The sequence below is a fragment of the Erithacus rubecula genome (assembly GCF_903797595.1).
Source record: "Erithacus rubecula genome assembly, chromosome: 2".
NCBI lineage: Eukaryota > Metazoa > Chordata > Aves > Passeriformes > Muscicapidae > Erithacus > Erithacus rubecula.
In genome coordinates this window covers 94,046,269-94,074,241 of record NC_136685.1, presented here as the reverse complement: position 1 = coordinate 94,074,241, position 27,973 = coordinate 94,046,269, and the positions used below count along the sequence as shown (strand labels likewise).

Here is a 27,973-nt window from a genome sequence, read left to right as displayed (position 1 = left end):
ACAAAAATGACATCACAGCCTACCCTCACTCTATAGGAGACTAGAGGTAAATATATTCATTATACTTGTTCTCCCCTGCTTCAGTATTTCTAGCTTCTTCCATTTGTAATCAAAATCAGGCTCTCTCTGTTCCCATGCCTTATACATACAACCTCAGGTGCAAACTGATGACTGCTCTAATGTGTTTCCTGTAAAAAAGAGTAGCAGGGTGTTTGGAGAGCAGCTCTGTGACATGAGGAATATAACCTTTCCATCCCCTAGACCCAGCCCAGCCATAGGGAGATTTTGGATCTAGGCCTTGCAGGAAGCCAGCAGCACACACCCATATCCTAGATGAGCACAAACTGTGCTGCAGAAGGCAACAAACTGACTACACCCATCATTGACGCCTTCCCTTAACACAGTGTGGGAGACACTGGAAACATGGCAGCTGCTCAGCCAAACAGCCAGGAAAGCTGGGCTGGGCTCTGGCTCCCATTCGATCTTCCAAGCTTAGAGCATGACTGTCCAGAGGGTGCAGCATCTCCTACCAGCACTGACCTCAGGAGTGCTGGTGTGGGCTGCAGCAAGGCAGAGAAGGGCCCTGCAGAGAAGCACGGGGAGAAACTTGCTGGCAGGAGAGGGACCTAGCTGAAGTCACTGCTGTGTGCAGTACCTCAGGGTGACAGGAAGAGCTATCTGATCACTGCAGAGGAGCATCATTCAAATGCATCAACATGGTCTTGCATCAGAGAGACTTTGAGAAGTTTTTGTAATTTCATAGGGCCCAGAACATCTGCACCTGACCAGGTTAGGTCAGGTGACTGCCCACTCCCTACACCAGGGCAGAATAGTTATTTGCTTGCCTCTTGCCTGGAGTGCAGAGATCATGGATGAAGAGGACATAATTCAGAGCAGCTCAGCTGATAGCCAAGAACAGCCACAGCTGGCAGCCAGTTCACTGCAGAGAAGGAACATTAGGCCAGACATGGGGGGCAAAAGACCAAACACTTCTGAACTGGCCTGATGGATGTGTCCTGTATGCAGTTTGCTCCTGATACAGCAAGGGAGCTCTGCATGCATTAGCCCAGTTCACTGTTTCATGCTGTGCTCTTGTTATGCTTCTTCTGCTGTTCCTTCTTCTGAGGAAAGAGTCAAGCCTGTGTCGGTGCAGACAGCAGGGCAGAGGGACACAGCAGTGATTCAGCAGCAGCATAAGTGCAGTCCTTCTAGCAATGCAGGAGTAGCCACAGCAGCTAATGACATCTTTCTCTTGCTGACATGAAAAAAGGGGGGTAATGATTTCTAAACTGACAGAGGAGACATGCTGAGGGGGACTGGCTCAGCTGTGTGAGCCACATGCAGAAAAAGCAGATGCTAATTAAGAAATTAAACATATGCAAGAGTTGACTCAGAGGGCCAGAAATTTAGCAGATATAAGTCCCGGTGCACCCCACTGGACCAGATCAAGCCACCCACACTTACTTCTCCAGTGGGCCTGGCTTCTGGGCTAGGGACAAGCAGAGCCATCTCTGCCTTGCATGTACCTTGCTGCTGCTGTATATATGCCAAGGCCCTGACCTCAGCTAGGAAGCTGTGAGCAAGAAATTTGCAGAAGGGAGCTAACCTCTAGGGGCCACACTTGTAAGCTGAGATAAGAGTGGCCACGGGGAAGTGTGCTTTGCCCATAGATGGTTAAAGGTAACACTTGACTGAGCATCAGTGGAAAGGAACAGAGCAGCACGGGGCAGTAGCATTCATACAGGCCAAGCTGGTCTTGGCTGAGGGGTGACAGCCCACAGCACTGTGTCCTGTGGGGTGCAGAGCCTGCTGCTCCAGGAGTGAGCATCCACCCTTAGCTGGGACTCCCTCCCCAGCAAAGACTGGGATCTGCTGCTTTCCAGGAAGCAAGGGAAGACTGGTACAGTCAGCATTTGGCTGGGAGACAAGCAAATGGTGTTGCTCAGAGCCAGTATCCTCCCTCCCTTCATTCCCAGGAGATGAAGCACCTGCCCATGGCTGGAATGGGGATAGCAGGTCTGCAGAATCCTATCTCTTGTCTGCCCTTCTTGCCCCAGGTTGTTCCCGGGCATTGAGAGAAGAGTTTGTTTTCCTTTCCCCAACTCTGCTGGCCAAACCCCACCCCTGGGAAGATTCCAGAGAGATGAGAAGTTGCACCTTATTATCTGGAAGATTTGTTTGGCTCCAAGGGCCTGGAGCAAAATCAGGAATCTCACCCATTACTTTCCTATCACATTGACTAGGTTGCAAGAATTCCCCCACCTGCAAAGTCTGTTTTGGGAAGCTAAGGTGGAGTCAGTCCTGGTTTTGTGTTGTGAACAGCAAGAGTGGTAAATAACATGTTGCTCCTTCAGCCCTATGCTCTGCCTGTAGAGGTAGTGAAACTCTAGTTTGGCACAACGTTCTACCCTTCATATGGCCCCAAACAGAATTAGGTCGAGCTCCCTGAGGTCCTGCAGTTCTGCTGGGACAGCAGGAGGGCAGCAGCCTTAACTTTGCCAAAAGAGCCAGAATGCACTCCCTCATGCTGGCCTCTGACCTTATATCTGAAATCTCCTGTAGAGTACTTTTCCTAGATAAACTAGTGGAAAATCCCCCTGCCCTATTTAATATTGCAGCACAAGGAGTACTCAGGGCTGTAACAGTGAAGAGCAAACATGGGTTGGTAGGACAAGGGAATAACATGACCTCCTGAGCCTTTTATTCTCTGCTGCTGTGCCTGGCACTCAACAGGATAATCAAGCCAGTCCCCCTCTTTGATATGAGGTATTACATATTCAGAATTGCTCCCTGTTGCCACCTGCCAAGCTGGGGATGTGGGAAGCTGTAATATGTGGTCTGAAATAGCTGACAGCTTAAGGGAGGAGGCACTCTTTAACCCATGAGGATTCACTCTTATCAGAATCTTCTTGGAGTCATACAAGTAGAACAATTGGGTTGTGCCATAGCCTGGAGGAACTCAGAGGTGCAGGGAATTCTGCAGAACCTGAGACTCAACCAGCACACTGCAGGGGCACGTCTGCCCTGACTGCACTGAGTAGTCCTTGTGCCAGCCCCCATCCTCCGTGGTACTGCCTCTTCCCACAGTAACATGTTTTCTGTGACAGGATGTCACACCACCATATTAATATGCATATGTACACACACACACACACACCTCTATCCCTGAAAAGCTACCAGGAGCTTGGGAAGCAGATTTTTACTGTCCTTTGCTGTTACTAGCAACTGAAATAGACGAGCTGCAGCCCACAAAGCATAAGTGACTCTTCTTAGGCAGTGATTTGCATAGATACAGAATGGGGAACAACTAGCTAAAGAGCAATTACACATAAATGGAGCTGCAGAGGGGGGACCAGTGAATTACAAAGTGAATGTGAGTTAACAGTGTCATACTGCTGTTAAAAAAGCAAACATGTCACTGAGATGTATAAACAGGACTGTCAACTCCAAGAGATAAGAAGCAATCCATCCACTCTGCTCACCACTAGCAAGGCCATGGCTGGAATGCATCAGCTTGTGGCATTGTGCCCGAAGAAATATGCAGAGCAGTTTAAGAGGACCCAAAGGAAGGCTGCAGGGGTCTTCAGGGATGTAGATATGAGCTGGAAAGGCAGCTAGGGAGAACTGAAAGAGATAGGAAAAAGAAAAAAACAACCACAAACCTGTTATCTATAGAGGAAACACTGAGGAGAGCAGAATGACAATGGTGTATATTGTGACAAGAGGGGGGAAAATAAATAATTTTCCACATCTCTGTTGTTTGTAACTAGGGGCATTATAGCATATGGAATTTAGATTAGACATTAAAAACAGGATTTACTGTAAAGGTTATTAAGTAATGGAGTAGTCTCACAGCAAATGTTGGTGAGTCTGCATTGTTGTGGATTTGAAGAACACTTTAGACAAATAACCTGACTGATCCTGCCTTGAGGCAGGAGGAGAGACTGAGCAACCTCTTGAGATCTCATGCTGCCTATGCTTTACTGCTTCCATGGTGCAATAATAGCACACTTTTTGTCTGTTTAAGACCAGATTTGAAGGAGAGCAAAAGTCCTGTAGCATTGCTGATTTTTTTTTTTAAAGCAAGTTATTTTAGTTCACTTGGGTTCAGGACTCTACAGGGGAATGCTTAACCAAAGAAAAACAAATACCACTTCTTGTTAAAATCTAAACAGCACATAAATGAAAAAATGCAAATGTTTTCATAATTCACAATTTGGGGGCCCATATAAAAAACCTGTCATAGGTCATGACTAAGACCCATGTCCCAGAGGCAGCAAAATAGAGAAAATTGATGAGTTCTAGTTTCTTTCTCATTTCTTTAAGTAACAGTAGCTCCAAGCTCCAACCAAAGATTTGAGAGATCAGAGTCTGGCTTGTGCCATGCTGCCTGTGATGTTCAGCACATCATAAGTATGTTTTACCTGTTCTAATATTTTTTTTACACTGTTATTTTGACACAGGTTTGTCTGTGCCCAGCTACCTAATCCCGTATTAGAAAGCATCAGTGTCATTGATACACCAGGAATCCTTTCTGGAGAAAAGCAGAGAATTAGCAGAGGTAAGTGCCAAGTTCAGTTCTCTTCTAAATGTCAGTAATGTAAACCAAAGGAACTTTATATGATTTTCACTTCAAACTAGACAAGCTGTAGATAAAAGCAGTGGTAGGAGCCTCTCAGAGATACAGCATGGCTTTGCAAATAGTGACCAAACAGACATGGTTAATCTGCAGAGAATTTAAATGTTTTCAGGGAAGGCTGCTGGCAAGGTCAGCTGTACCTGTGTCACAGTCCAGTATTTCCCTATGGAAGAGATTACTGTCAGAAATCTTTGTCAGAGTCAAGTAATACCTATCTGCTTTACAGAAAAAAATGCTTTCAGTGGTTTACTGATGATCCATAGCCAAAGCCCCCATTGTAATCAAACTGGTTTCTTGCACTGGCCAGGCTTCCTAAATCTAGTGCAGGACTGGATTGGGTTTAAGAACAATTGGCACTCAAGTTCCTGATTGCAGTGGGGAACTGGAATGCCTGTGGACACTAAATCACAAAATCTTAGAGTAGTTTGGGTTTGAAGGGACATTAAACACCCTTTGGTTCCAACCCCTTCCCATAGATAGGGGCACCTTCCACTAGATCAGGTGGCTCTAAGCCCTATCCAACCTGGCCTTGAACACTTCCAGGGATGGGGCATCCACAACTTCTTGGGACAAGCTGTGCCAGTGCCTCACCACCCTCACAGTAAATAATTTCTCCTCAATATTCAATATAAGCCTACTCTTTTTCAGATTAAAGCCATCTCCCTTTGTCCTGGCAGTACAGACCCTTGTAACTGGAGCTTATAATTAGCACAGTGTCTCTTAGTGAACTTCTGAGGTCACTCTCAGACTCACCTTCTAAAGTGGACAACATCTTTATACTTTAAACTTAACCCCTGTGATCATTTTCTTGCTTCATAAGGTGATGGTGGCATAGCTTGCATTTCTGGAAGGTTCCTTAGATAAAGCTGGGAGCTATGCACCATTTCATTGGAAGAAAGCCAAGAACAGTAATCTCAGCATTCAGGTTTGAGATCAGTTCTCATGCACACTGCCAATTAATAGTGCACAGTTGAGTTTCAGCAGCACAGGCTCTACCCCAAAGTGTTGAGGTATTTTCCATATTTCCATGTTCTGCTCCATAAGATTTCAGATGACTCATGACTTTCCAAGTCCTACAACTTTTGTATTGAAATTTTTCTTGGAAACTTTCTTTTTTTCTCTTAGTTGAGCAGCCACCTTGCACAGAATCAGGTTTTGTTTGTTTTGCTGGGATTTTCCACCACAGGAACCTTAGCTAGCAAAGAAGTGTCAATAAAGCACAGCTACACAAAAAACCCTCAACATAAACCTTTTTCAGTGTGGACCTCTGCATTGCTAGGGGATCAGAAATTCCAGGGTGTGCCAGCCTTCATGAGAAGGTTGAAAAATATGCTGTGCAAGCATTCTTTCCCTCAGCAGAAAGTGTTATGAAGATAAAAAAAATTGTATTATGTGGTGGAGACTTTTTCCAGTCAAAAAATGCCACTGAAAGCAACTGCTTCTGTGGAATGATCATAGTGAAAGAAACTTGCTTAGGAGGAAGTATTTTTGCTATTAAAAAAATTAAAATTGGTATAGGTGAGTCATTTCAAGCCCCTTTTCCAAATCTCCTCAAATGCTAATTCAAATGCTGACATATATGGCAAGATTTTTCCTACTTTTCAGCTTTACAAAACTAAAAATACCCTCCTGCAAAATACACTGGCACTTCTTGCTGCTCCTTCTGCAAAAATTTCTCTGTCAGCTTTCCAGTGGGTCTTGGTGTCCCATTCTAGAGCCTGTCAGTCTGACCTTGGTGCTGGCAAAGGTCATGGAACTGATCATGATCATGAAAGGCAGGTCCTACTTGACCAGCCTGATCTCTTGCTGTGACATTTCTTGGATGGGGGAAGGCTGAGGATGTAAACTTTAGTAAAGCCTATGACCCTGTTTCCCTCACATTCTCCTGGAGAAACTGGCTGCTCATGGCTTGGATGGGCACACCCTTCCCTGGGTGAAAACCTGTCTGGATGGCCAGGCCAAGAGTGGTGGTGAAAGGAGTTAAATCCAGCTGGAAGCCAGTTACAAGTGATGTTCCCCAGGGCTTACTCCTGGGGCCAGCTCTGTTTAATGTCTTAATAAATGATCTAGACAAGGAAATTGAAAGCAGACCCTCAGTCAGTCTAAAGATTACACCTGAAGATTCTGGGCTGAAGTGTTGGTCTGCTGGAGGGTGGGAGGGCTCTGCAGAGGAATCCGTGGAGAGATCTCAATGGATGGGACTGATCAATGAGCTGAGGCCAGTGCTGGGTTTAAGATTGGATTCAATGATCTTAAAGATCTTTTCTAACCTAAACAATTCTTTACTTCCTGCAGCTACTCTAATGAATGCCAGCAGTGCCAGAACATGCTTATGACACAGCTGTGCACTGTTACAAAAGTCACTGGTGTACTTTAACTCAAGCCAATAATGCCTCTGCAAATATTTGGGAACAGCTGAGGAGGCTAAAGGGGAGTCCCAATTCTGTACATTTTTGAATGCTATACGTGTTTGTAGAACTGGAGGCCTGTCTCAGCATGTGGAACAGGTTCTTCCTGGACAACTTCTCTTCCCCATTGCAATTAAGTGCACTTAGGACAGAAAATTGGCACATTGGCCCTGTGACTACAGTGTGTGGTCATTTGACCCTTTTATTAGGAGGCAACTCTAGATAAAGTACAGCCTGATCTCCTGATCATCCTGCCATCCTAGGAATTTGCTCTGCTGTATCTCCAGCCATACAAGGGGACTGTCATGACCTGTCAACTAATCTAATCAGAGCAGTTAAAAGTGCAGTGTAGGTGGGATCTCACTTTGTCACTATTTACATCCGGGACAGTGATCATGTCGGCCAGGTCAGATGACCTTGCAATAGATACAGGACAAGATCTTCATCTGGTTTAGGTCAATATGGCTTTGTTGAGGTTGGAACAACTCCAGCAATTTCTGTCTAGAGGGAGCAGAAAGAGTCAAGAGTGTTGAAGTGCCTGTGTTTAGGAAAGGCTGCTGGCAGGCATTGGCTTGAGCTGATCTCCAGGTGTTTGAAAGGGAGTACTCACCTCCCAGCTCACATGGAAGAGGAATAGGAAAAAGTGGTGAGGCTGACACCTTTGCCACCAAGCTTACAAGCCAGCTGACTTCATTAGAAAGTTGGTTTTGGAGGCAGATAGAGCAGTAACATGGTCTAGGCAGAAAACAAGACAGGGCTGACACAATAAAATTCTTCTGTATCATCCCAGCTTGCTCAGATTTCACTTGGGAATGAAGCAGTACCTTAGAGAGTCTTACAGAGCTTTTCCTAACTGCTTGTAATACAGATGCTTTTCTTACCTTAAAAAGGTAAGCATCTTACTTTTCTAAGGTAAAAAAGGTAATTAAAGTGCTTATCTTAATGCTTAGTAGCTTCTAAGACCCTCAGACTGGGGTACCTGGGATGCAATGCCAGGGAAGAGAGTAGATAGTGAAGCAGCAATCTGTTATAAAATTGAGGGGGAAAGTAAAGATGTAAAAGATGTGGCAGGCTTTCCCAGCCTGCCCATCCCATGAGAACCAGCAGCATTTCTAAAAATAGGAAATTCCTCTCAGTGGGAACATCACAAGTCCATCTCCTTCCCCATTAGATGTCAGGAGCATTAGTTAATCTATATAATGTCAGCTTAGCAGAATACCATGCTGTCAAAGTGTAGCAATCCATGAGAGCCACCTTATACCTCTGAATTTCAAAGCAGTGGCTGTTCCTGTTATTGCATCCATGTTTCAAAGAGCAGGAGCAAGGGAACAGGGTTTAAAGGATTGATTCAGGGGCCAAGTCTGGGTTCTGAAGATTTTCACTTGCCTGAACCGAACTCTGAATTAAATTCACTGCCTTGTTGCTGTTAAAGATGACAGATCTGGCAGTCCCTTCACAGCCAGTGTGTGCACAAGCATGAGATGCTGGTGTTAGTGCTTGCAGCACTCAGCCTCCTACAGCCAGCAGCAGGGCTTTGCAAATGGCTAGCAAGCTTTGCTCCTAGGAATGCTGTATAATCTGAGGAAACAAAGCTCTGCACTGGCTCTCTTCCAGGACTGCATGACCATAAAGGGCCCCCTTCCCCCACAGAGCAGCCCATGAATTTTCCCAGTAGCAGAGCTGCAGGTTTAGACCTATCAAGCAGTTGAGGGTGATGCAGTCTGTCATAGCTGAAGTGCACATCCCTTTGACATGCAGTGACATCACCAGCACTGACACAGCAGCTGCTGCTGCTCTCAGGCTCTTGTAAAAAGTGTAGCCAAGGAGCTTCCTGCACTGATTTGACCTACTGAGCTCCTGACTCATGCACTACTTTGTGGTGGGCAGCCACGGTGACACAGGTGTGGTAGCCAGACTCCCTAGGATGCACAGGTGTCATTTACAGGCTTTGTGGGAAATGTTTCCAGGATGTCCTGGCCCAGAGCATTCTGTCTGTCCCTGCTTCTGTGTTATCCTTGCCTGAAAGGCAGTCATTTCTTTCCTGATCTTTTTTAGAGACTGGGTCATGAATCTATGCCCACAGTTAAAGAACTGGTGGTTGCATTGCCTTGTCCCTTCCTCTGTGTCCTTTTTGGTATTTATTGTTTCTAGGGGAGTGTGAGGCTGCAGAGATGCACATAGGGGAGGTATTTGTACCAAAGCAGTGCAGTCCTGTCTGATTTGACAATTTGATGATGATACAAATGCCATCCACTTGCAAAGCACTGTTCTGGTGTCACATAATGAACTCAGACCAGTCTGCTGGGAGAGAAAATGAGGAGGGGATGACCGTACTGAAACAAAGGAGGACAGAGTGGAGGCCCACAGATCAGAGCCAGGACAGGAGTGAGGACTTCCTCATAATTCATCACCTTGTGCAGTCTGCCCTTTTAATGGAGCCACCTGGCCACAGGAGCTCTTATGCTTCAGTGGCAGTGCATCCCTGGGGGCTGAGCTTTGCACGCTCTGCTGCCCATCTGTCTCAGCCCTGAGCTGAGCAGATCCAGGTCTGCCAAGTTCAGTGACACCTTGGCCAAGCTGTATTTGATCCCTCCTGGATATATCCTGAACACTTACTTTGTATTCACTCTATATGCTGCTTTCTTCCTTTCCTGCATTAGCTAGGACCACAAGGTCCTAGGCAGGAGGTAAGGACTGGCAGTGTCATTCCCCATTAGTTTTCTTTTCAGTATACACTATTCCAGCATTTTCCCAGCCTTCCACCAGTTCCATTCTGGCTTCAGTACAGCCTAAGCATCCCATAACCAAGGGAAAAAATCCTACCCACCAGCCTCACCCTTCTCCTGGGAAAGTAGAATTCCCAAATGACCAGCAGCTTCAGCACCAGAGACACTTAGTCACTCACCAGTCTGACAGCAAGAAGAAAAATACTAATAACAACAGTCTTGGGCAGTGCAGAGCTCTCAGCCTGGCTGTGTCTCAAATAGCCATGCTTGGAAGGGAAGGGCAAACACCAAGGGAATTGATGTTCTCCCACTTCATGCAATGCTGTTTAGGGTATAATGGCAACAAAAAATATTTTTTCTGAGGAGCTTTGTCACATGTGCTAGCAACAGCATGATACAAACTAAAGGCATCCACCCTGAAAGCCTCTAAAAGGGAGGCATTTCAAATATTTGCTATAATACTCCCCACTGGTGATGTTTGCTTATATTCTGTATTTCACTCTGCCTGGGAGGGTGAAAGTGCACTGGTTAGTTTTGACTTTCCAGTTCACCTCCGTTACAGCTGCTCTGCCAATTTGCCTGATTTTATCACAGTCTCATTTAACACATACTGTTCCACTGAAATGCTCAGCTCTTATAGGCACACTGTTCTGCACTTCCTCTTAAAAACAACACAAAAATGAGCAAAAAGTCTTCACAGTTCTCATTTTTATTTCTAGAAATGAGCCTAACTCTTCTGACCTGAAAGCAGCATGCAAACAAAAGGTCAAGATTATATTTGGGGTTTGAGAAAGCCAAACCATTATTTTATTTGGTGGGGGCTGGGGGAGGGGGTTTGGGAGGGACTATCTTCATGATTAGGATTGGAAATACTGATACATTTTGCAGTTCCAGAACTGGAAGAGCAAAAAAAAGTAACACAAAAAGAACAAGATTAAATGGCTGCACAGATAAAGGGCTGTGCTTTTTTTTCTATTCCTCTTAACATACAGCAAGCATTTGTATTACTAAACAAGTCTGATTTTCAGAACAGCTGTGCAGCTTGTCCATTTGTTGTACACTGTGCACTCCAGAAATATTCTAAGTATCTATTGCATTGAGGGAAGATAGTCATGCCATCAGCATCTCATCAATTTGCATTATTTTTGCCTACCATGCATTCTTTCAGCATCCTGAGTAACAATGGAGAAGGAATGTGTTTCCTGGTCACTGGGAGCTATCAGTTACTGGTGGCCATTTCAGGCCAGCTTTTCAAGCATGATTTCCCCTGTAATTTAAAGTATGAATGCAAAAAAATTCACTTTGTGTTTGGATGCTATAGTAAAAAAAACTTCCTTGGAATCCCAGCTACACATTAATGCTGCTATGCACTGACTTCTCTGGAAAACTTGGCCTTATTAAGGTGCCTTTTGCAATCTCAAAATCTGTCAAGAAACTGTTTTGAGAACTGGCCAAAGTATCAGGTAATTCTCAGGCCCATCTGTCACGAGTGGCAATGATATAAAAGTTGTAGATGGGGCAAGTTCTAGCTGTGTGTACACAGGAGCTAAACAGGCTGTTATAAAGAAATTTAGCTCTGGACAGCTCTCATTTTTGCTCCAGTGTGAATGTGCCTACTGAGGTTTTGTTCACTTTCCAGTGACACAAAGCAAGAGCCCCATAGGCTCCCAGTCTCTTTCCCACCCTGAAGCCCTTGCAGTAAACAATATGAAAGCAGAAGGCTGTGCAGTCTGGCACTCCAGGTACTGGTTAATGTAAATGTTAGCATTGTTGCTAGCTCAGAACAGAGATCTGCTGTGCTTTGAGTCCTTTTGCCTTTGCTTTGGAAAACCTGAAGCCTCCAAAATGTATTTAAATTTTTCCATTAGTTCTTGGTACAGAGGAGTAGGAAATGTGGAGCACTGGCAGGAGGATGTAGCTCCCAGTGCTCTGAATCAGCAGCTCTAGAAATTAGGGCATGCGACATTCAAAGAAATCTTTTCATCCCAAAGGCCTTGTGTGTACTTCCCAACACACCCACAGATATGCATTACAGGAATCTCTTTGTATTCCCCTGGAAGGCAGCCACTTCCAGAGAGGAGTATGGCAGCTTTTTACAAAGGTGTTTTAGGATGAGCTGCAGTGAGATGTATCCAGTACCATCACTTGCTTTTCGTCATCCCTTCTGTCCTCTCCTTGCTGGCACAACCAGCTCCTCATCTTGAGACAAACCTGCTGAAATTCCTGTTCTTCCACCCAGTCCCAGCTGTTTCCTCTCTAACACTCTTACCCAGCACCCTTCACTCTCTAGGACACCATTGCTCTCTGGGTCTCATAACAGCCACCCAACCCAGCTTCCCACTCACTTTGTGTGTCCTCAAAGGGATGTATCACTTCCCTCTCCCTCTCTTCATTTTCTTCTTCTGACCTTCCTTCTCCTTTGCTCACAGCCATCTGTCACATTTGGGTAACACCTACCCTGGCACATTCTCACATTCCACTGTGGACTGCCTGCTTGTTTTGCAATGACATAAGTTTTCTTCCCTGAACTCTGAAGGGCTTTCAGGCAGGACATTACTGTGACCAGTTAGACTAAGCCTCAAAACCCTCTTACTCAATTGTAAAAATTTAAGTCATAAGCTTCCTGGAATCAGCATTCATTTCATTTCATCTCCCCAGAGCTGTTCCTTCTCTAGGCAGTCAGTGTTCAGTGTCAGCTGTCCCATCTTAGGATGTTGTCCTCAGACAATCAGAGCCAGTCTCCCACTTGAGACATATAGGGACACTGCCTTGTAGAATAAATCTGGTAAATCTTTCATCTCTATGATGAAAAATAACACCAGCTTTAGAAAGGTGAGAAGGAAGCTCCCAATACTAAAATTCAGTAGGAAAGAGCTGAATTGCTAAAAGCAGCAGCATGATTTACAGCAGTAATCACAGCAAGCTGAGAGATACCTGGTGCAAAGCTGGGGTTTTCAGCACTTCTTGATCACACTGTTCCCATTCAACCCCACCTGAACTCCATTACCATAGGACCTGTGGCTATGGTTCCACAAGACAGGAAATCAGTACTATGCTTGTAGCAGTAAAAAAAAAAATAAATAAAATAGCACAAACAAAACAAACCTAAACCAACAACCAGTGTAGCTGCATGGTGAGAAATGCTGACCCAGTGCATGCCCACTCCTTGCTGGTTTAAATTGGCTTTAAAATCTTACAGTCAGGCAGATTTTTTGCCAGGTCAGGTATCATCCATCTTCCCACAGTCATCCTAAAGACTGTATCATGCTTGATCTGACTTGACAGAATGTAATTGCATAATCCTGCCAGATCTTGGTGAAATGCATGGTGCCAGGTATTCCAGTGGTGCACAGACAAGAATTCATTAGGCTAGCCTGCCTTATAGAGTCTAGGTGGCAGGGTGTCTGCAAGAGGATCATTTTCTCTACAAGCTGAAGCCACTGACAGTCCTGCTGACTTGTCAGCTTTGTGTTTAGTCTGTTGAGTCCCTTTCATTCTGTCAGAAGGAAACCTGTCCCATGAAAAAAAATCTGATGGAATAAAATTGTTATCGTGTTCATCTTGTCCTCCTGGTACTGTATGATATGGATTCATTTTCTCTTCACATTCACCTTATCTGGAGGTTGTGAAAGAAGCTGCACCAGTGATATTTGAGAATGTTTAAATATGCAGCATTTTTTTTAGCAGGGTACAACAGACAGGCTTTACTGAACAGCCAATTCTTGCCTTTACAGTTCAGTCTGAACATCCCTGTAATAATGTTTTTGCATTAATGCAGCTTTGGCAAGCAGATGACTTCCCTACCACCCTGTAAGTTCACAATAAAACTTTGTTCCATGGACAGCTTCACCCACCCCTGAAACACTGCCAAAGCAGAGAGAGTGACTGCCTGCTTTAGTGAGAGGCCTTAGCAACACCCTACAACACAGGGAGTGTAGGGAGACATAACACATTTGCAGTGGAATGAGCAAGGGACACCAGGAAAACTCCTAATTTGACCATGGATGAAGATAAGTTCTTGGTCTAAGCTCACACAGTAATAAACTGCTGGAAGACAGAGGCAGGCCCAGTGTATCTGTGAAATGAAAAGTGGGCCAGGCTATAGTGCTTTAATTTAGTCACAGAATAAGCCTCATGTTTTCAGGTGTTGAACACCTCCAGCTCTGGCTGGAGCCAGGCAAAATGCCCCAAGTTCTCTGTGTCCTCCACAGCCCTTCAAAAATGAAAGCTCCAAACTAAACATTAAAATATTAATCTAAGACCTTATTTTTAAACACCTTTATTAATTGCTTGCCCTTAGCCATTTACACTGTCATTCTGCTATCCAAACACTTCAGTAACAATCTACTCTATTACACACTAAAAGCAAGACTAAAAAGTCAACTCCATGAATCACATCTGTAGCAATTCTCTAGGCACTGTGTTCCTAAACACCACCACAGTCACTGGCTCCACGTAGATAGTTGTAAACAGAGCTCTGTGCCACGTCATGCTGTGTATTAAGGAACTTACAGCACTCAGGATAACTTCTCCCTCTTTCCCTCTATAGTGTTCCATCATTTAAGAACAGAATACATATTCTTACACCCTGTTTTTCCTGCCAAGTACCTCCATACAGAGGAATGTAGCTGTGATCACACACAAGACTTGTTTCTTGCTTAGCTGGGCACCCACAGGAGAGGTTCCCCAGAGGCAGAGCAAGTGGGACATACAAGGGAAGGGTGTGGGCTGGGCTTTGGTCCCAGTGTGGGATGTAAATGAGCCCATGGTGATGTTTCAGAGCAGTCAACAGCAAGTGCTCCTCTCCAGGGCTTTGTTCTCTCTTTAATGGAGATATGCAGGACAGCTGTCAGGAGAATATCTCTGAACTAGCAGAGAAGCCAGGAAAGAAAGTCTGGTAATCAATCTAGACATTTAATGAAGTCCACAGGGACATTCAAAACCCATTGTATGTTACTGTAGCAGCTGGGAATACACAAAGAACCTGAGCAGATAGTAATTTCCTTTTCTTGCTGGGTAGAGCAGCATTTGTTTTTGTTAATAGGAAGGAGAGGCTCAGGAAATAGATAGCTTTTAAGTGCTGCTGTGGATGCAGGCTTGATACAGGATAATCATGAGACCTAAGCACCTAAAGATACTTTTGGATAAACATTGAGACCCGACTAAGGTCAGTCTCCCATGTCCTCAGTTAATACCAAAACTACAATTACACTTTTTTTCTATACCTCCCTTCTTTTAAATAATCAATCCCCACTTTTACTAAATCCCTGCAAGATGGAGTGAGTGTCAGTGCAGGCAATTTCCCCTACTCATCCAGCCCCTATTAACACAACAGAGAGTAACAGTGACTGTTCCTCTGCTGTCAGAGGGAAACCATCCACATGATCTGTGACAGGACATCACTATAGCATTACAAGGTAGGCTAGAGAGCATGGCTGTTCTCCACTTGATTCTCCCAAAAAAAAGACTGGACAAAGTAGCTATGGTACAATTCAAACATGTGCCAGCTTGACAAGAAAACATCCCAGTCCATGAGATTTGACAAGGTTAAATGCACAAACATCTCCAAATAAAGTCACCCTGACTCACTGCTTCCATGATGAAAAAGCAAGCTGTGTAGCAGCTCTCTGTATGAAGAATAAACTGTCCTGCCATGCCAGATGACTTCCAGCCCTGGTAGAAGTGAACATAAAGTCTGTGTATTTTCTGTTTAGGAAAGTTTGAGGGGGCATGGGAGGTCCCTATTTGCACATCCATTATCTGCTTGTAGAGAGACAGCTGACAGCCTGAACCCAGGCCAGGTGATGTGAGGTATTCAGCATCGACCTTGTCCTGCTGCCACTGCCCCCAGCACAGGTTAGGAAGGAGTCAGCATGCTGATCTTTGCAGCAGATTTGCAATTAGAGTTGGTAGGAGTAGAGCTCCCAGCAACCACAACCCCTGAGTTTCAAAAGCTGAGGTTAGCACCTAAGGTTAAAAAAGGCTGTTAGTATCTGAAAGCGAGCAGGATCAAGTTTATTTCAGTTTTTAAAAACTGACTGTGTTTAAGGTAAGACACACAGATTGAACAAGATACACAGCTAGCAATATAATGTATTGAATGTTCAGCAGGTCTTTTCAAAGCTAATACTGATTTTGAATTCTCTGAAGTTCCCAGCATCAAACATAGCTGAGCAAAGAGCCCAGGCTCAGCATTGCTTGCTCTTGTTAGAGGAGACATTAGTGTCCTAGTGAGCAGAAGGACACTGCTGGAACAAACATCTGTCTTTCATTTAAGATTTCTGTAGATCCCATGGAAGAGAGCAGGATAAAGTGTTCACATCCAAGAACACACCACACTCTGACACCCCCTTTTCCTGTGAGGAGCAAATTGTAATTGACCAAAGCAGAACACTGCCCAGTAATAATACTTTAAAGTTATATAAAAGTTCTCAATGGCAAAAAGTTAATACCAATTTATCCAACTGAAGAGAAAGTTCCCACAGTCTTTACTCCTGACATGGGAGCTGGGATTTCACTCCAGATTGCTTAGTCATATGGAAGAAAAGGCCAGTGTGAAAAAGCAAGGTCAGAACTCTGCTATCCTCCCTTCTGTAGTTCCAGTCTAATGATTGGGCTGCACTGGTTGCCTCTAGGTTTTACAGGAGACAGAAGGAAAAAAAGGAGGAAGAAGAAAGGGGAGCAGGAGGAAAAAGCACCAAACTAATTATCATGTATTTATTCATGAAAGCCAAGATTAAAATAGTATATTAAAGGATTTGAATGCAAATAGCATTTGCTCTGTCCTGATTTCCCTTTACAAAGTGCAGCACTGGTGACTCAGATAACCCCAAATGTTGCACAGCATAGGGAAGCCTGACAGAGCAGGGGGAGAGAACCAACCAGTCTCTCACCAAGACTTTAAAGAAGGATAAAAAAACCACCACAGAGCTAGCAAAAAATGTAATTTTGTTGCTGTCATTACTATTGTTTTGGGGACTTCTCCACACACTATTTATCATGCCCTGTACTGCTTAGAGGTGGACCCAGTCTGGCACTGAGTCCATGATCTTTAGTCCTGAGGCAGGGGAAATTTGAGCCCACTGTTCCTGGTGTGTGTCTGCCTCTGGTATTCACAGCAATGCTCTCTGCTAAGCCTCAAGCTCTTGGCTAAGTGAACACAAATCATTTGGCTTTGTGCACATGCAGCAGGTATGACAGGGTGATTACTCTGGTAAGAAAGATTATTTGCATGCTGGGTTTTGAATTAAATGGGACAAAGTTAGTCTTGCACAACTAGACAAGACCTGAGATTTATTAGGAAGTGGAGATACGCATCTCAAACCAGTCTGGGTGCAAGTATTGCAATTACCCAGCTTTCTACACTCTTTGTAAGCTATGCTGATGGCCAGTCATTCACAAACTAGACCTCTCTTGTTGCTGCATACAAGACTTCTGCAGTAGGTGTTTGAATACAGCAGTTGCTCCTTGATGTGCATTTTAATGAAGATCTGGAGCACAAGTTCAAGACTTCTTTGGGCGATCTCTTAATGTGGAGAAGACAAGAGTTTAACTGTGTGCTGTGACATTTCCATGTGGAGGAAGGTGCCTCATATCCTTACCAAGCTACCTGCTCTACTGGGAAAGCCACTTCCTTGCAAGCTTACCCTCAGTTAGGCACAGATATAGTTTGACACAGCAAGTAGGCTCTGTACTGCCATGTTTGCTGCATCTCTGCTCTTCCTGCCCCCCTTGCAGGTTATGACTTCGCTGCCGTACTGGAGTGGTTCGCAGAACGAGTCGACCGCATCATTCTCCTCTTTGATGCTCACAAGCTGGACATCTCTGATGAATTCTCTGAAGTCATCAAGGCCCTGAAGAACCACGAGGACAAGATGAGAGTTGTTCTCAACAAGGCTGACCAGATAGAGACTCAGCAGCTGATGCGGGTGTACGGTGCCCTCATGTGGTCCCTGGGAAAGATCGTCAACACTCCCGAGGTGATCAGAGTCTACATCGGCTCCTTCTGGTCGCACCCGCTGCTCATCCCCGACAACCGCAAGCTGTTCGAGGCCGAGGAGCAGGACCTGTTCAGGGACATCCAGAGCCTGCCCCGCAACGCCGCCCTCAGGAAGCTGAACGACCTCATCAAGCGAGCACGCCTGGCCAAGGTAGGTGTGCCCAGAGGAGCCCCAAGCATTTGGGTTGGGCTGTCTGCAGCATCCAGCCTGTGGAGAGGTGTTTATGGCCAGTTCAGCTTGCAGAACTGGTGGATTGTGCACTTCTTCCATCCATTTAATTCGTGAGCCCTATACCAATATGAGAAGAAAACAGCTCCTTTGTTTGGTGTGTCAGTCCTGGCAGGAAGGTAGTTACAGATCAAAGCAGCTAGCAGTTGAAGGGATCTGGAAAGCAGGTTCTCTGTGGTAGCAGCTTGAGAATTAGGACCAATTCAGTATATTATACACAAAGGGGATTGATATGTTCTAGGTCTTTTGTGTTAAACTTTCTTAGCCAAGAGAGGTACCTGGCTTAGATGGATGCAGAGGTGGTGGAGACTTACACAAACAAGAAATAAGCCTATAGTATTCCTGAGTATTTGAAATAAACTGAAAGAACCCCACATGAATTGAGAAAAGAGATAAAAAGATCTCTCAAAAGCTTTCAGTGCAAGGTCTTAATTTCAAGAAGAAATGCTTGGTTCACCATTAAAAAAAAAAAAGAAAAAAGCCAGAATGTTGCATAAGTTAAGGACTGGTATTCATACAAAACATTGAACCTGTATGTTTGGACTGAAAAGGGACTGTTGTCTTGGAGGCCATGCCCAGTGGAAGAAACAAAGCCCAATGCTCTCTCCAGAAAGTGCATATGAATGTCACTGTCTGTATGCTCAGGATTACACCTTGTCTCAGCACAGGCAGACCACACAGCTGAGTGTTTAGCACTGGAATAACAATCCCTAGGTCCAGGCAAGCTGAGAAGCTGAGCTTGCTCTTCAGGGTGGGACAAGATGCAGTCGAGTTCTAGGCAGAGATACTCAGTTGAAAAGAATTTTCTGATGTGCTATTTAACATTTACCTTCTTTCCAAATTAATTCCCTTCAGGTCCATGCCTACATCATCAGTTCCCTAAAGAAGGAAATGCCCTCAATGTTTGGGAAAGACAATAAAAAGAAAGAGCTTGTTAACAACTTGGGAGATATTTATGCCCGGATTGAACGGGAGCATCAGATCTCACCAGGAGACTTCCCTAACCTGAGAAAAATGCAGGTAAGCAGTGGCATCCTGGCAAACATCCAAGAGCATTAGAGTAACTGCAGGGAATACAACAGAGCCATGTAGATATTGATTGTTGACATCTGTGGGAAAAGCCTGCTGTAGTGTTGAAATGTGCCTTAAAATATGTGCAGGCTATATTTGAGCACGAGCACTTCTTACACATAGAGCTCATGTGAAGCATTACAGCTTCACATTCATTTCTTGTATAATTGCCTGAATATCATATTACAGCAAATGATTTGTTCTGGTTTTATTTTTAATTCTAGGTTTCATTTGCAGATTTTTTTAGACCTAAGCATACTGTTAATTTATAATAAAAGGAAAGCTGTGCCCTGAAAAGTTTACATATGCCACATTCTTCAAGAGCTATATTTGCCTTCTACTTCACTATTTGTTTCTAGAAAGAGAGAAAGGAAGGTGTGAAAACTTAAAGCCCCTTTTCTATTTTAAGCAGAGAAGCAGGTTTTCTGTTCTGCAGACCTGAGACCTGGCCCAGTGTTCATGCAAGTGAAAAACTTCAAAGGGCCTTGGATCAGAGCCTTGTATTGTACACTGAAGCAACGCTGGGCACTGCTGCATTGCTGCGTGGCTTCAGTCCAAGCAGAAACCTGTTCTGAGTTCTAGCTGTTGAGGTTGCTATTAGTTACCTATGGAAAACAGCATTTGCCTATTTTTAAAAAGATATTCTCCCTAAGCTGTTGGGAACATCTATGGAGTGTATCCAATAGGAGATCTCCTTCACTATTTGTTAAAATGCGTTTAAAAAACCCTGTATCAATACAGCTGGAGTGAATAGTGTGGATTTAATGAGTCAAGGGTGAAAGATAAAGCTGTAGGTCTTTCTGCAGCTAGTAGAGAGTTCTCTGCAGGCATGTAGAGAGCACTGGCAGGAAGATGTAGCAGGAGCACACAAGCAGTTTGGCTTGAATTGTTTGGTCATTTTCCAGGCTCCCCTGTCCTCTTGAGTAGCAGAGTGTGGTGAGCCAAGCAGCAGGCAGGCACACCATTACTGCACCATACACGGCCATGTTGCTCACCTCTTGCTGTGTTGTCCCATTTTAAGGACCAGCTGCAAGCCCAGGATTTCAGCAAGTTCCAGCCTCTGAAGAGCAAGCTGCTGGAGACGGTGGAGGACATGCTGGCCAACGACATCGCGCAGCTGATGGTGCTGGTGCGCCAGGAGGAGTCGCAGCGGCCGACCCAGATGGTGAAGGGAGGAGCCTTCGAGGGCACCTTGCACGGCCCCTTCGGCCACGGCTACGGGGAGGGGGCCGGGGAGGGGATCGACGACGCCGAGTGGGTGGTGGCCAGGGACAAGCCCATGTACGACGAGATCTTCTACACGCTCTCGCCCGTCGACGGGAAAATAACTGGTGCCAACGCCAAGAAGGAGATGGTAAGGTCTAAGCTGCCCAACACCGTGCTGGGCAAGATCTGGAAACTGGCTGACATCGACAAAGATGGCATGCTGGATGATGAGGAGTTTGCCTTGGCGAATCATCTCATAAAAGTCAAGTTGGAGGGTCATGAGCTGCCAAATGAGCTCCCTTCCCATCTCCTCCCTCCATCCAAAAGGAAAATAACAGAGTGAAAGGGAGGTTACAGGGGAGAGGGAAAGGGAAGGGGAAATTAAAAGTTCTAGAAAAACATGTTTACTTAAATTATACCTTTAGATATGAGATCACATTTGGATTTATACCTACTTTGCTGTATGAAGAACAAAATCTAAAGCAGAACAAAAAAGTCCAATCCTTCATGATAATATGCAATTAACTCTTCCAGTGTACTGTCCCTGCTTTCTAATGTGTAGTCTGTAAATATGAAGGTAAAGAAAGGATGTTGCAAACTAGGAGACTCTGTTAGGCATGAGTAGAAGAAAACCTGAAGTGGGCTGCATTTTTGGAGAGTGGAATAGGCACTAATAAAAATCTGCTAACTGCCAGTATCACTCCTGAGCTTTGGCTGCACCTTCTGCCTTTTAATGGGTCTTGCAAAATTCAGGAGACTAAGAGAAAAACCACAAGGTCTTCAAGCTATTGGCCAAAATAAAGAGCATTTCCTACTTCACATAAGCCCACACTAGAATACTAGATATGAAACTCCCGAGTTAAGAACTTTAGGAACCTTGATTCACCATTAAGATGCAAATTTTACAAACATTCCCCTGTCCTTAAAGACATCAATAAAATCTGAAAGAGCTCTGAACTGGGCAGCTGGAGTTCCTCAGTGTTCGCTGGGACAGGCACTCAGAGCTCCCAGTCATTGCTACCTCCCATTCAGTCCCCAGGGGAGACTGTTCTGCAGGCATGGCCAAGAGGAGCACACTCAAGGGATGCAGAGGGAGGGGCCCTAGAGGTGGACATCAGGTGGGTGGGAAGGGAGGAGCAGCACTTCCAGGCTCAGGCAGCATTTCACAGCCAGTGGGTAGCGTTTGCTCTGTGAACAGTGGTGGTGTCAGTGATCCTGTGAAGTGACGTGTTTGCTCTCATTGTGCACAGTGAAAGCTGTGAGGCCCCATTCTCACTGTACAGACACAACCCCACACTGCCAGGTGGATCCATCACAAGGGCACAGCACAGAGGGGCACTGGCAGAGCTTGCTCTGCTCTGTGCCTCCACAAACCTAGCCAAGATGTCAGCCTTCACACACCCTCCTCACCACACAGTAACACTTGATCCCCTCCAGAACTTCTACCCTGAGCCAAGAGACCTTCCCCATTTCTTTCATGCTCTATGAAATTTTTGTTTTCAAGATCTGATTTTAGCAGAAATCCCTGAATTTCCTGTTTCATTGCCTTCACACGTGCGCGCACACTCTTCTGGTTTTTGTTGTTGCTTTGGAGCAGTGTGTTGTTCCAATCCTGTTGTCACTTTATATAAGCTGAGCTCCTACTGTGATGAAAAACCAAGATAAGTATAACTTATTTTATATCTCTTGTGTTCATATTATATAGAGAAATATATTCTGTGTATGTAGGATGTGCTTATTGCAGTACATTTATCACCTGTCTTAAAAATTAATGCATTAACCTTTTTTGTACCCTGGTCCTAAGACATTATTAAAAAAGAAAGGCCAGATCTGTCTGCTTCTTTATGTAGCAAAATGAAATGCAGCTGAAAATTAAAAAATGCCTTTTCTAAGTGCAACAAATGTGCATGTGTAGATCAGCCCAGCTGGACTCGGGTGTGCACTGCTGAATGACTGGTTGACATCTGCAACATCTTTCTCTCTTGTCAGTCTAATCACAACCTCCATACTTGCCAAAGCAAGAGGAATTGTACCCATGGTTCACCTTGTTCAGTGCAGGGGAGGGGTAACAACCACATTTCAGTGGAATAAAGAATGTGTTGAAGGAGTTTGCTCCTGCCAGTCACAGATGAGAATGCTACAAATTTATCAAGATCTGGAACAGATGAAAAAAACTTAGCTTTAAGTCTTACTGACTAATTCTATTTCTGTCTTCATTCTTTTCTGTAGGTGTTCATGACAATGATAGTTAAGCCCAGAGTGGGACAGTGAGGGGTGTGGAGCAAGACAGGGAGAGCAGTTAGGAATGGTCCTGGGGAAGCACTTGGAGAGAGGGTGTGAGTTGGCAGAGTTTCCATCTAGCATCTGTACAGGATGAGAGAGGGATAAGAGGAAATCATATGGTGGAGAGCAAAAGCAATAAATGCAAATTGCAGAGAAAGCCAGCAAACTGTCAAATGCAGTTCAGCTGCCCTGTAACCCCCACTTCAACTCACCACATACACATCTGCTAAGGCTGTCCAGGTCATCCTGAGGAATTTGTATCCATCCCACTCCAGCTGAGGCTGAGCAGAGCACTGTGAATCAACCCTACCTCAGTGTGGGCACAACTGTCTCATGGCCACTCACACAGCACATTGTTTGTGCCAACCATGCCATGCTGAAATTTAACTCCTTAAAAAGCAGAACATTGCTGGTTCTTTCAGGGGATGGGAGAAGGTGAGGTCTTGTAGTCTCTTCTTCCCTGTACACTCCAGCAAGGTGCTCAGGTAGGCAAAAATTCATTGTAACAGCAATCAAACAGCTTTCAGGGCTCTTTTGTGCCTGATTTGTGCATACAAGTTCACAAGCCAAACCACTGGCCTGTTGTTGTAGGTACTGAGTTAGTTACCAGTGCCCAAGTGTGGTTGTGCTTTAGACTAATCTCAAAGAAGGGCTCGTTGTTACACAGGAAATAGATTTCCTGTGTTGGTAGGGCAGGTGATAAAGCTGCCCTGCTGCAGAGGGGGCAGGACACCTGCTAGGGAGGCTGTGTTCCCAGAGAGGCAGGTTACAAACAGTCCTCTTTACTCAGATAACTTTACTCAGCACATTTCACTTTTGCTAGGCTCTTCAGGAAGTTAAAAGAAACCCCAGCAACAATCAAACAAAATTCCAATAAAACACCAAAAACTCATATCAAACCTTAAACACCCTGACATTCTCTATATAAAAATACTTGGGATCCTGTCTCTCACTATGGTCATGGGAAGGTCCATGTATTTCTCCATCCCTTTCACAGATAGCAGCTGCAAATGCAAACACCACTTTTTTTTCCCTTTTCCTTTCCAAGTTACAACTGCCTGGGCAATCCCAGCCACCTGCATTGTTTCCCACATCTGTGGAAGGATGTGATTTCCCAAGCCCACCAGGACTCCAGGCACTGCATGCAGGCCTCCAGCCAGTGCAGGTTCCTGCCAGTTCACAGAATCACACTCCAAGGGCAGTTATCTGTGTCCAACAGTGCTTCCTTTTTCCAAGAGCAGAGCTCAATTACCGACAAGATTTCCCCAGGAGGTTACACAGAGGAACCAATTCACTTGCTCTGTCTGTGGGTAGGGGATTTTATCATGTGAACATGCCACTACCACTTACTTCTCTCATCCTCTCATGTCCTTCTCTACTCGCTCTCACACAGAAGAGTTTTCACAAGATCAGGAGAACAAAAAGGGTTTTTTTTTCTTAACCCCTCTAAGTAGGAACTGCATTTGGTCTTCTCTCTGGGAAGGATATAGAGCAGAAACATCTACCTACATGCTATATGGGCTAATATATGAGTTTTTTGAAAATTAAATTCTCTCTGCTGTGGAACATGACAGGCAGATTAGATCAACAGTGCTATACAACCATTTATTTGAAGGGAAGGATAATAATTACACTAAGTTCCCTGAATAAGGTTTCACAGGAGGTGTGTAGCTTAGCAAAAGGCAATTACTTCTAGGAGCTGGAATTTAGCCAGCATGCTGAAGTTCAGAAGGGTTTTTAATCAAACAGAAAAGGTTAGAATCAGTTTTTCCATCACCTTGAGTTCCAACACAAACATTATACAACAATAAAATTCAGATTTAAGTCTGGAAACTGTTAAGTTGCTCTCCTTATTCTGCCTTAATGCTTTGTCCATATGACAGCAGCCTTTGGTTAGTGAGCAGAAGTTATGGGCTGTTTGACCTTACAGAGAGGGACAGTGTTCCTGCAAGCACAGCTGGAACCAGAACAAGCTCCTCTGGAAGATCACGCTACACCTCTTACATCATTGATAGTTTCTACCTCTGCCACTGTTTATCTCATGTTTCTTTTATTATAGACAGAAGCTGTGGCTCCACATTCAGGCTTTGGTAAATCAGGGGGTGTAGTAGACTATTAAAGCCCTTCCTAGATGCAGAAGTCCTCAAGTCCTTCAAAGCCTGACAGACAGGTGGGAGCACTCATGGAGAACAGCACTGAATTACTCCACAGGAGCAGCTTTGGCTGTTGACATCCAAGTTATTTTTGTGGAGTTTTCATAACATAGCATAGTATCTATTATTTTCTGATCTTTCCCTTTCCTTCCTCATGCTTATGAGCCTTTCCCTCCTCTTCCTAATCTGCCCAAGGGTGGGGGAAAAACAAGGCTTAGTTTGGAATCTCAACATACTAAGAAGTTCAAGGCGAGTGCAGACAAGTCAATCTTGCAGCTTTCTAGCTCCTCCAGGCACTGCTGATAGAGTAACAAGTCCAGTATTTAAAGCAGGGTTTGGAACAATTGCTGTGTGCCTGAAGGGAGAGCAATCCCTGCAGGGAACAGCACGTGCCCGTCCCGCTGAGCCCTTTGCTGTCAAACACTGCACGAGTTGCTGGGTTTGAAACGGGCTCCTCTCCAGCTGCTTTGGAGTGCTGTAAACAGCTGTCAGCGAATGGCTGAGGAGATGTGAACGTGGGAGGGATTTATAGGGATTTATAGGCTGTGGATTCCATCTCCCTCCTTGCCTGGGCCCTTGCTCAGGGGCGTGTGCATGGAATTCCTCTGCGAGCAAACAGCAGCTCTCTCTGAGCAGCTTTCACCCACCACCCCACGCAGTTATTAGGCAGATGAGGATCACAGAAGCTCCTTATAAGGTGATGGCAGCACAAAGGACAGTAGGAAGCACAGCTCCCAGGGAAAGCTCTCTGGCCATTTTCTGACCTCCTTCAACCACAAGTTTTCAAGGAGTTTCAGCAGCATTTTTCATAAAGACAGTGAAAAGGTATCAAAATGAAGATTTTGCTGCCATTCACAACACAGACTAGGAGGAATTCCCTGCATCCTGTCATTTTTAAAGCTTCCATGTCCTACAGCACAGACATCTCTAGCTGTATCAGAACAGCACAGCTGCAGTCCAAGCTGAGAGCTCACAGGTATGTTAAGTTTTCAGAAGCAGAATTGTTCCCCAGTTAGAATTTCAATATCCAGTCCCTCAGTAAAGAGCTCCTTGTTATGCCCTGTTGGGAATTCCAATTTTTCTGCATGCACAGAAAGGTGATAAGCAGCTTAAGATTCCATACCAACTAACTAGCACCCCTCAATCCTGTTCTAGAATGGAGCAAACCCTTGGCAAACTAGAGAACTTGCACCATTTGCCACCAAGGGAGATTAGTTCTCTAATTAATATCATCTTTGATGACTCATTATGCCAAAGGGATAAAAACACACCAATGATCATCTTCTCTGCCAAGAAATTACAGCTTGCAAACTAAACTATAAAAAGAACTGATGGCATTTTTCCATGGTCCCACCAGCAGCAACCAACATAAAATAGCAAAGCACACCTAAAGCTCTTCTTCCTTCTCAGCTAAGCAAGGCTTCACTCTCCCTCCTGAAATTAAGCAGCCTTGGAAGGGAAAAGGAAGTAATCTACTGTTTGCCATTTAATGCTAGCTTAGAGTTTTGTAGGTTGCTCAGAGACAACAGAAAATCCAGTGACTAGAAGAACAATCAAGAAAGAAGTTTTCTTTCATCTCTACTGCCCAGAGATGTCTTGCATGTACAGGAGCAGAGATCTTTACAAAAAGTCATGCAAGCAATGAATGTCAGCCCCAAATCTCACAGGAAGCATTAATCAGGGAACCCATGATGACACACTGGGACCTGGTTTTTAAGGCCTTGCTCAAACCTGCTCCAGCCCAAGGCAGGCAGTGCATGGCATACCCAGCAGTCAGCTCTGGATGAGTAATCTGCCTTAGAGCTGTAGCCATCATGTACAGCAGTGCTGTGCAACACAAGGGACTGAACGCCTCAAACACCCAGGCCCACAGCAGCCACACCACAGTCCATGGATCTGACAGTGTGCATCCCTCTTACCTTTATGGTGGTGGGGTTTTTGCAGGGGTTTGGGGTTTTTCCCCCCCTAAACACTCCATGGGCATGGAGACTGATGTAGCAGTGAGGTATGGCAGCAATACTTTCCTTTAAGCTCTGCTGATTGAATTGCTCCAGCCCTTTCCCTGCAGTATTTTCCCAGCTCTGTTCCCCATATCTGTGAGGACAGAGGACTCTGCCAAGCTCCAAGCACAGTGCTTCAGCAGAACAGCACAGAAGAGAGACCACATGCTGACTATGAAGTGGCAAAGCTTAGGCTTGAACAGATTTTTCTTCCCCCTCCATCCTCTACACAGCTGAGTCAAACCCCAGAAGCACTACAGCATCTGAGGCTTGGTAGCATTTCAGCACAGACCCAGGGGCAGAGTTCCACATCTCTCTTGAGAACCCAGAAGGAGCAGTCTTGGGCTTTGGTTTTCTCAGACTCTGTTTCTCAAGGCTACTCTCTGTCCTTCCTCTCCCACAAGGGCTTTGAGGAAGTACAAATCTTTATCCAACCTACACCATGGGAGAGGGGAAGAACAGTGCTTATGATGACATCCCAAAAGTCTTCCTGGACAGGAGAGAGTGTTGTTGCTCGTTCTGTAGCTCTGGAAAAAGCCAGTCTGTGCATGGTCCCAGCAAAGCAGCAGAGGTGATTTCCCAGCACAGCCCTCAACAGAAGCTGACAAAGGTGCAGAGAGGGTCCCAAGGGTTGGGAGGTGGGACTGGAAAACATGGGAAACCTGCTAGAAGTTGGCCAAGGGACTATGTCTAACCAGCCAGGGCAGGCTGGTGCAGCTAGAGCTTGTTGAAACCAGGCTGAGCCTCTGTGGACAGTCTGTTCAACCCTCCTGGAGAAGCTGCTCTCCCCCAGCAGGAAACATGGATGTCTCCTTCACAAGGGAGACAAATGAGCCCTGCAGAGCATGGATGATAAACTGCTAACGTGACAAATGAGGACACTCTGTCCTTTTTGCCTGCTCCTCTGCCAGCCCTGGAGAGATCATTTAAGGTCACTAATATTTGTAACAATCTGCTTCCGATGGGTCCCCTCGCTCATTTCACTCCATTTCACAGAAATAAAGGCACCCTGGCTGCCTCTCACCACTTCCTTTCAGGAGCACAGAGGGGAACAAAAGCTGCTGCAGTCCTGCCCAGAGCCGTGGGCCAGCGTTACAGCCCCAGAGGCACGCGCCAGCTCCAGCCCTTCCCTTGTTCCAAAGGGAATTTACTCAGCCAGCTTCTCACTGCCATGGCAGTGTCAGAGTTGTGGTTTACATGGAAAGGCTGCTGAAATTGAGGCAATACATTGGCTGGGCCAATGGGAGACCCCCTGGGAA

At 45.1% G+C, this 27,973-nt stretch overlaps 1 protein-coding gene across 1 annotated transcript in view; it reads left to right on the top strand.

Moving 5' to 3' along the window:
• The window catches only part of EHD3 (EH domain containing 3), a 29,456-nt gene extending 7,351 nt beyond the window's left edge, over positions 1-22,105 (top strand). Inside the window, exons 3-6 of the mRNA XM_079299053.1 lie at positions 4,464-4,561; positions 17,511-17,923; positions 18,857-19,021; positions 20,094-22,105. Of these exons, the coding sequence (XP_079155179.1) occupies positions 4,464-4,561; positions 17,511-17,923; positions 18,857-19,021; positions 20,094-20,621 (1,204 nt within the window). The 3' untranslated portion in view covers positions 20,622-22,105. The remainder of the gene's footprint in view (positions 1-4,463; positions 4,562-17,510; positions 17,924-18,856; positions 19,022-20,093) is intronic.
• The last annotated feature ends 5,868 nt before the right edge of the window (positions 22,106-27,973 follow it).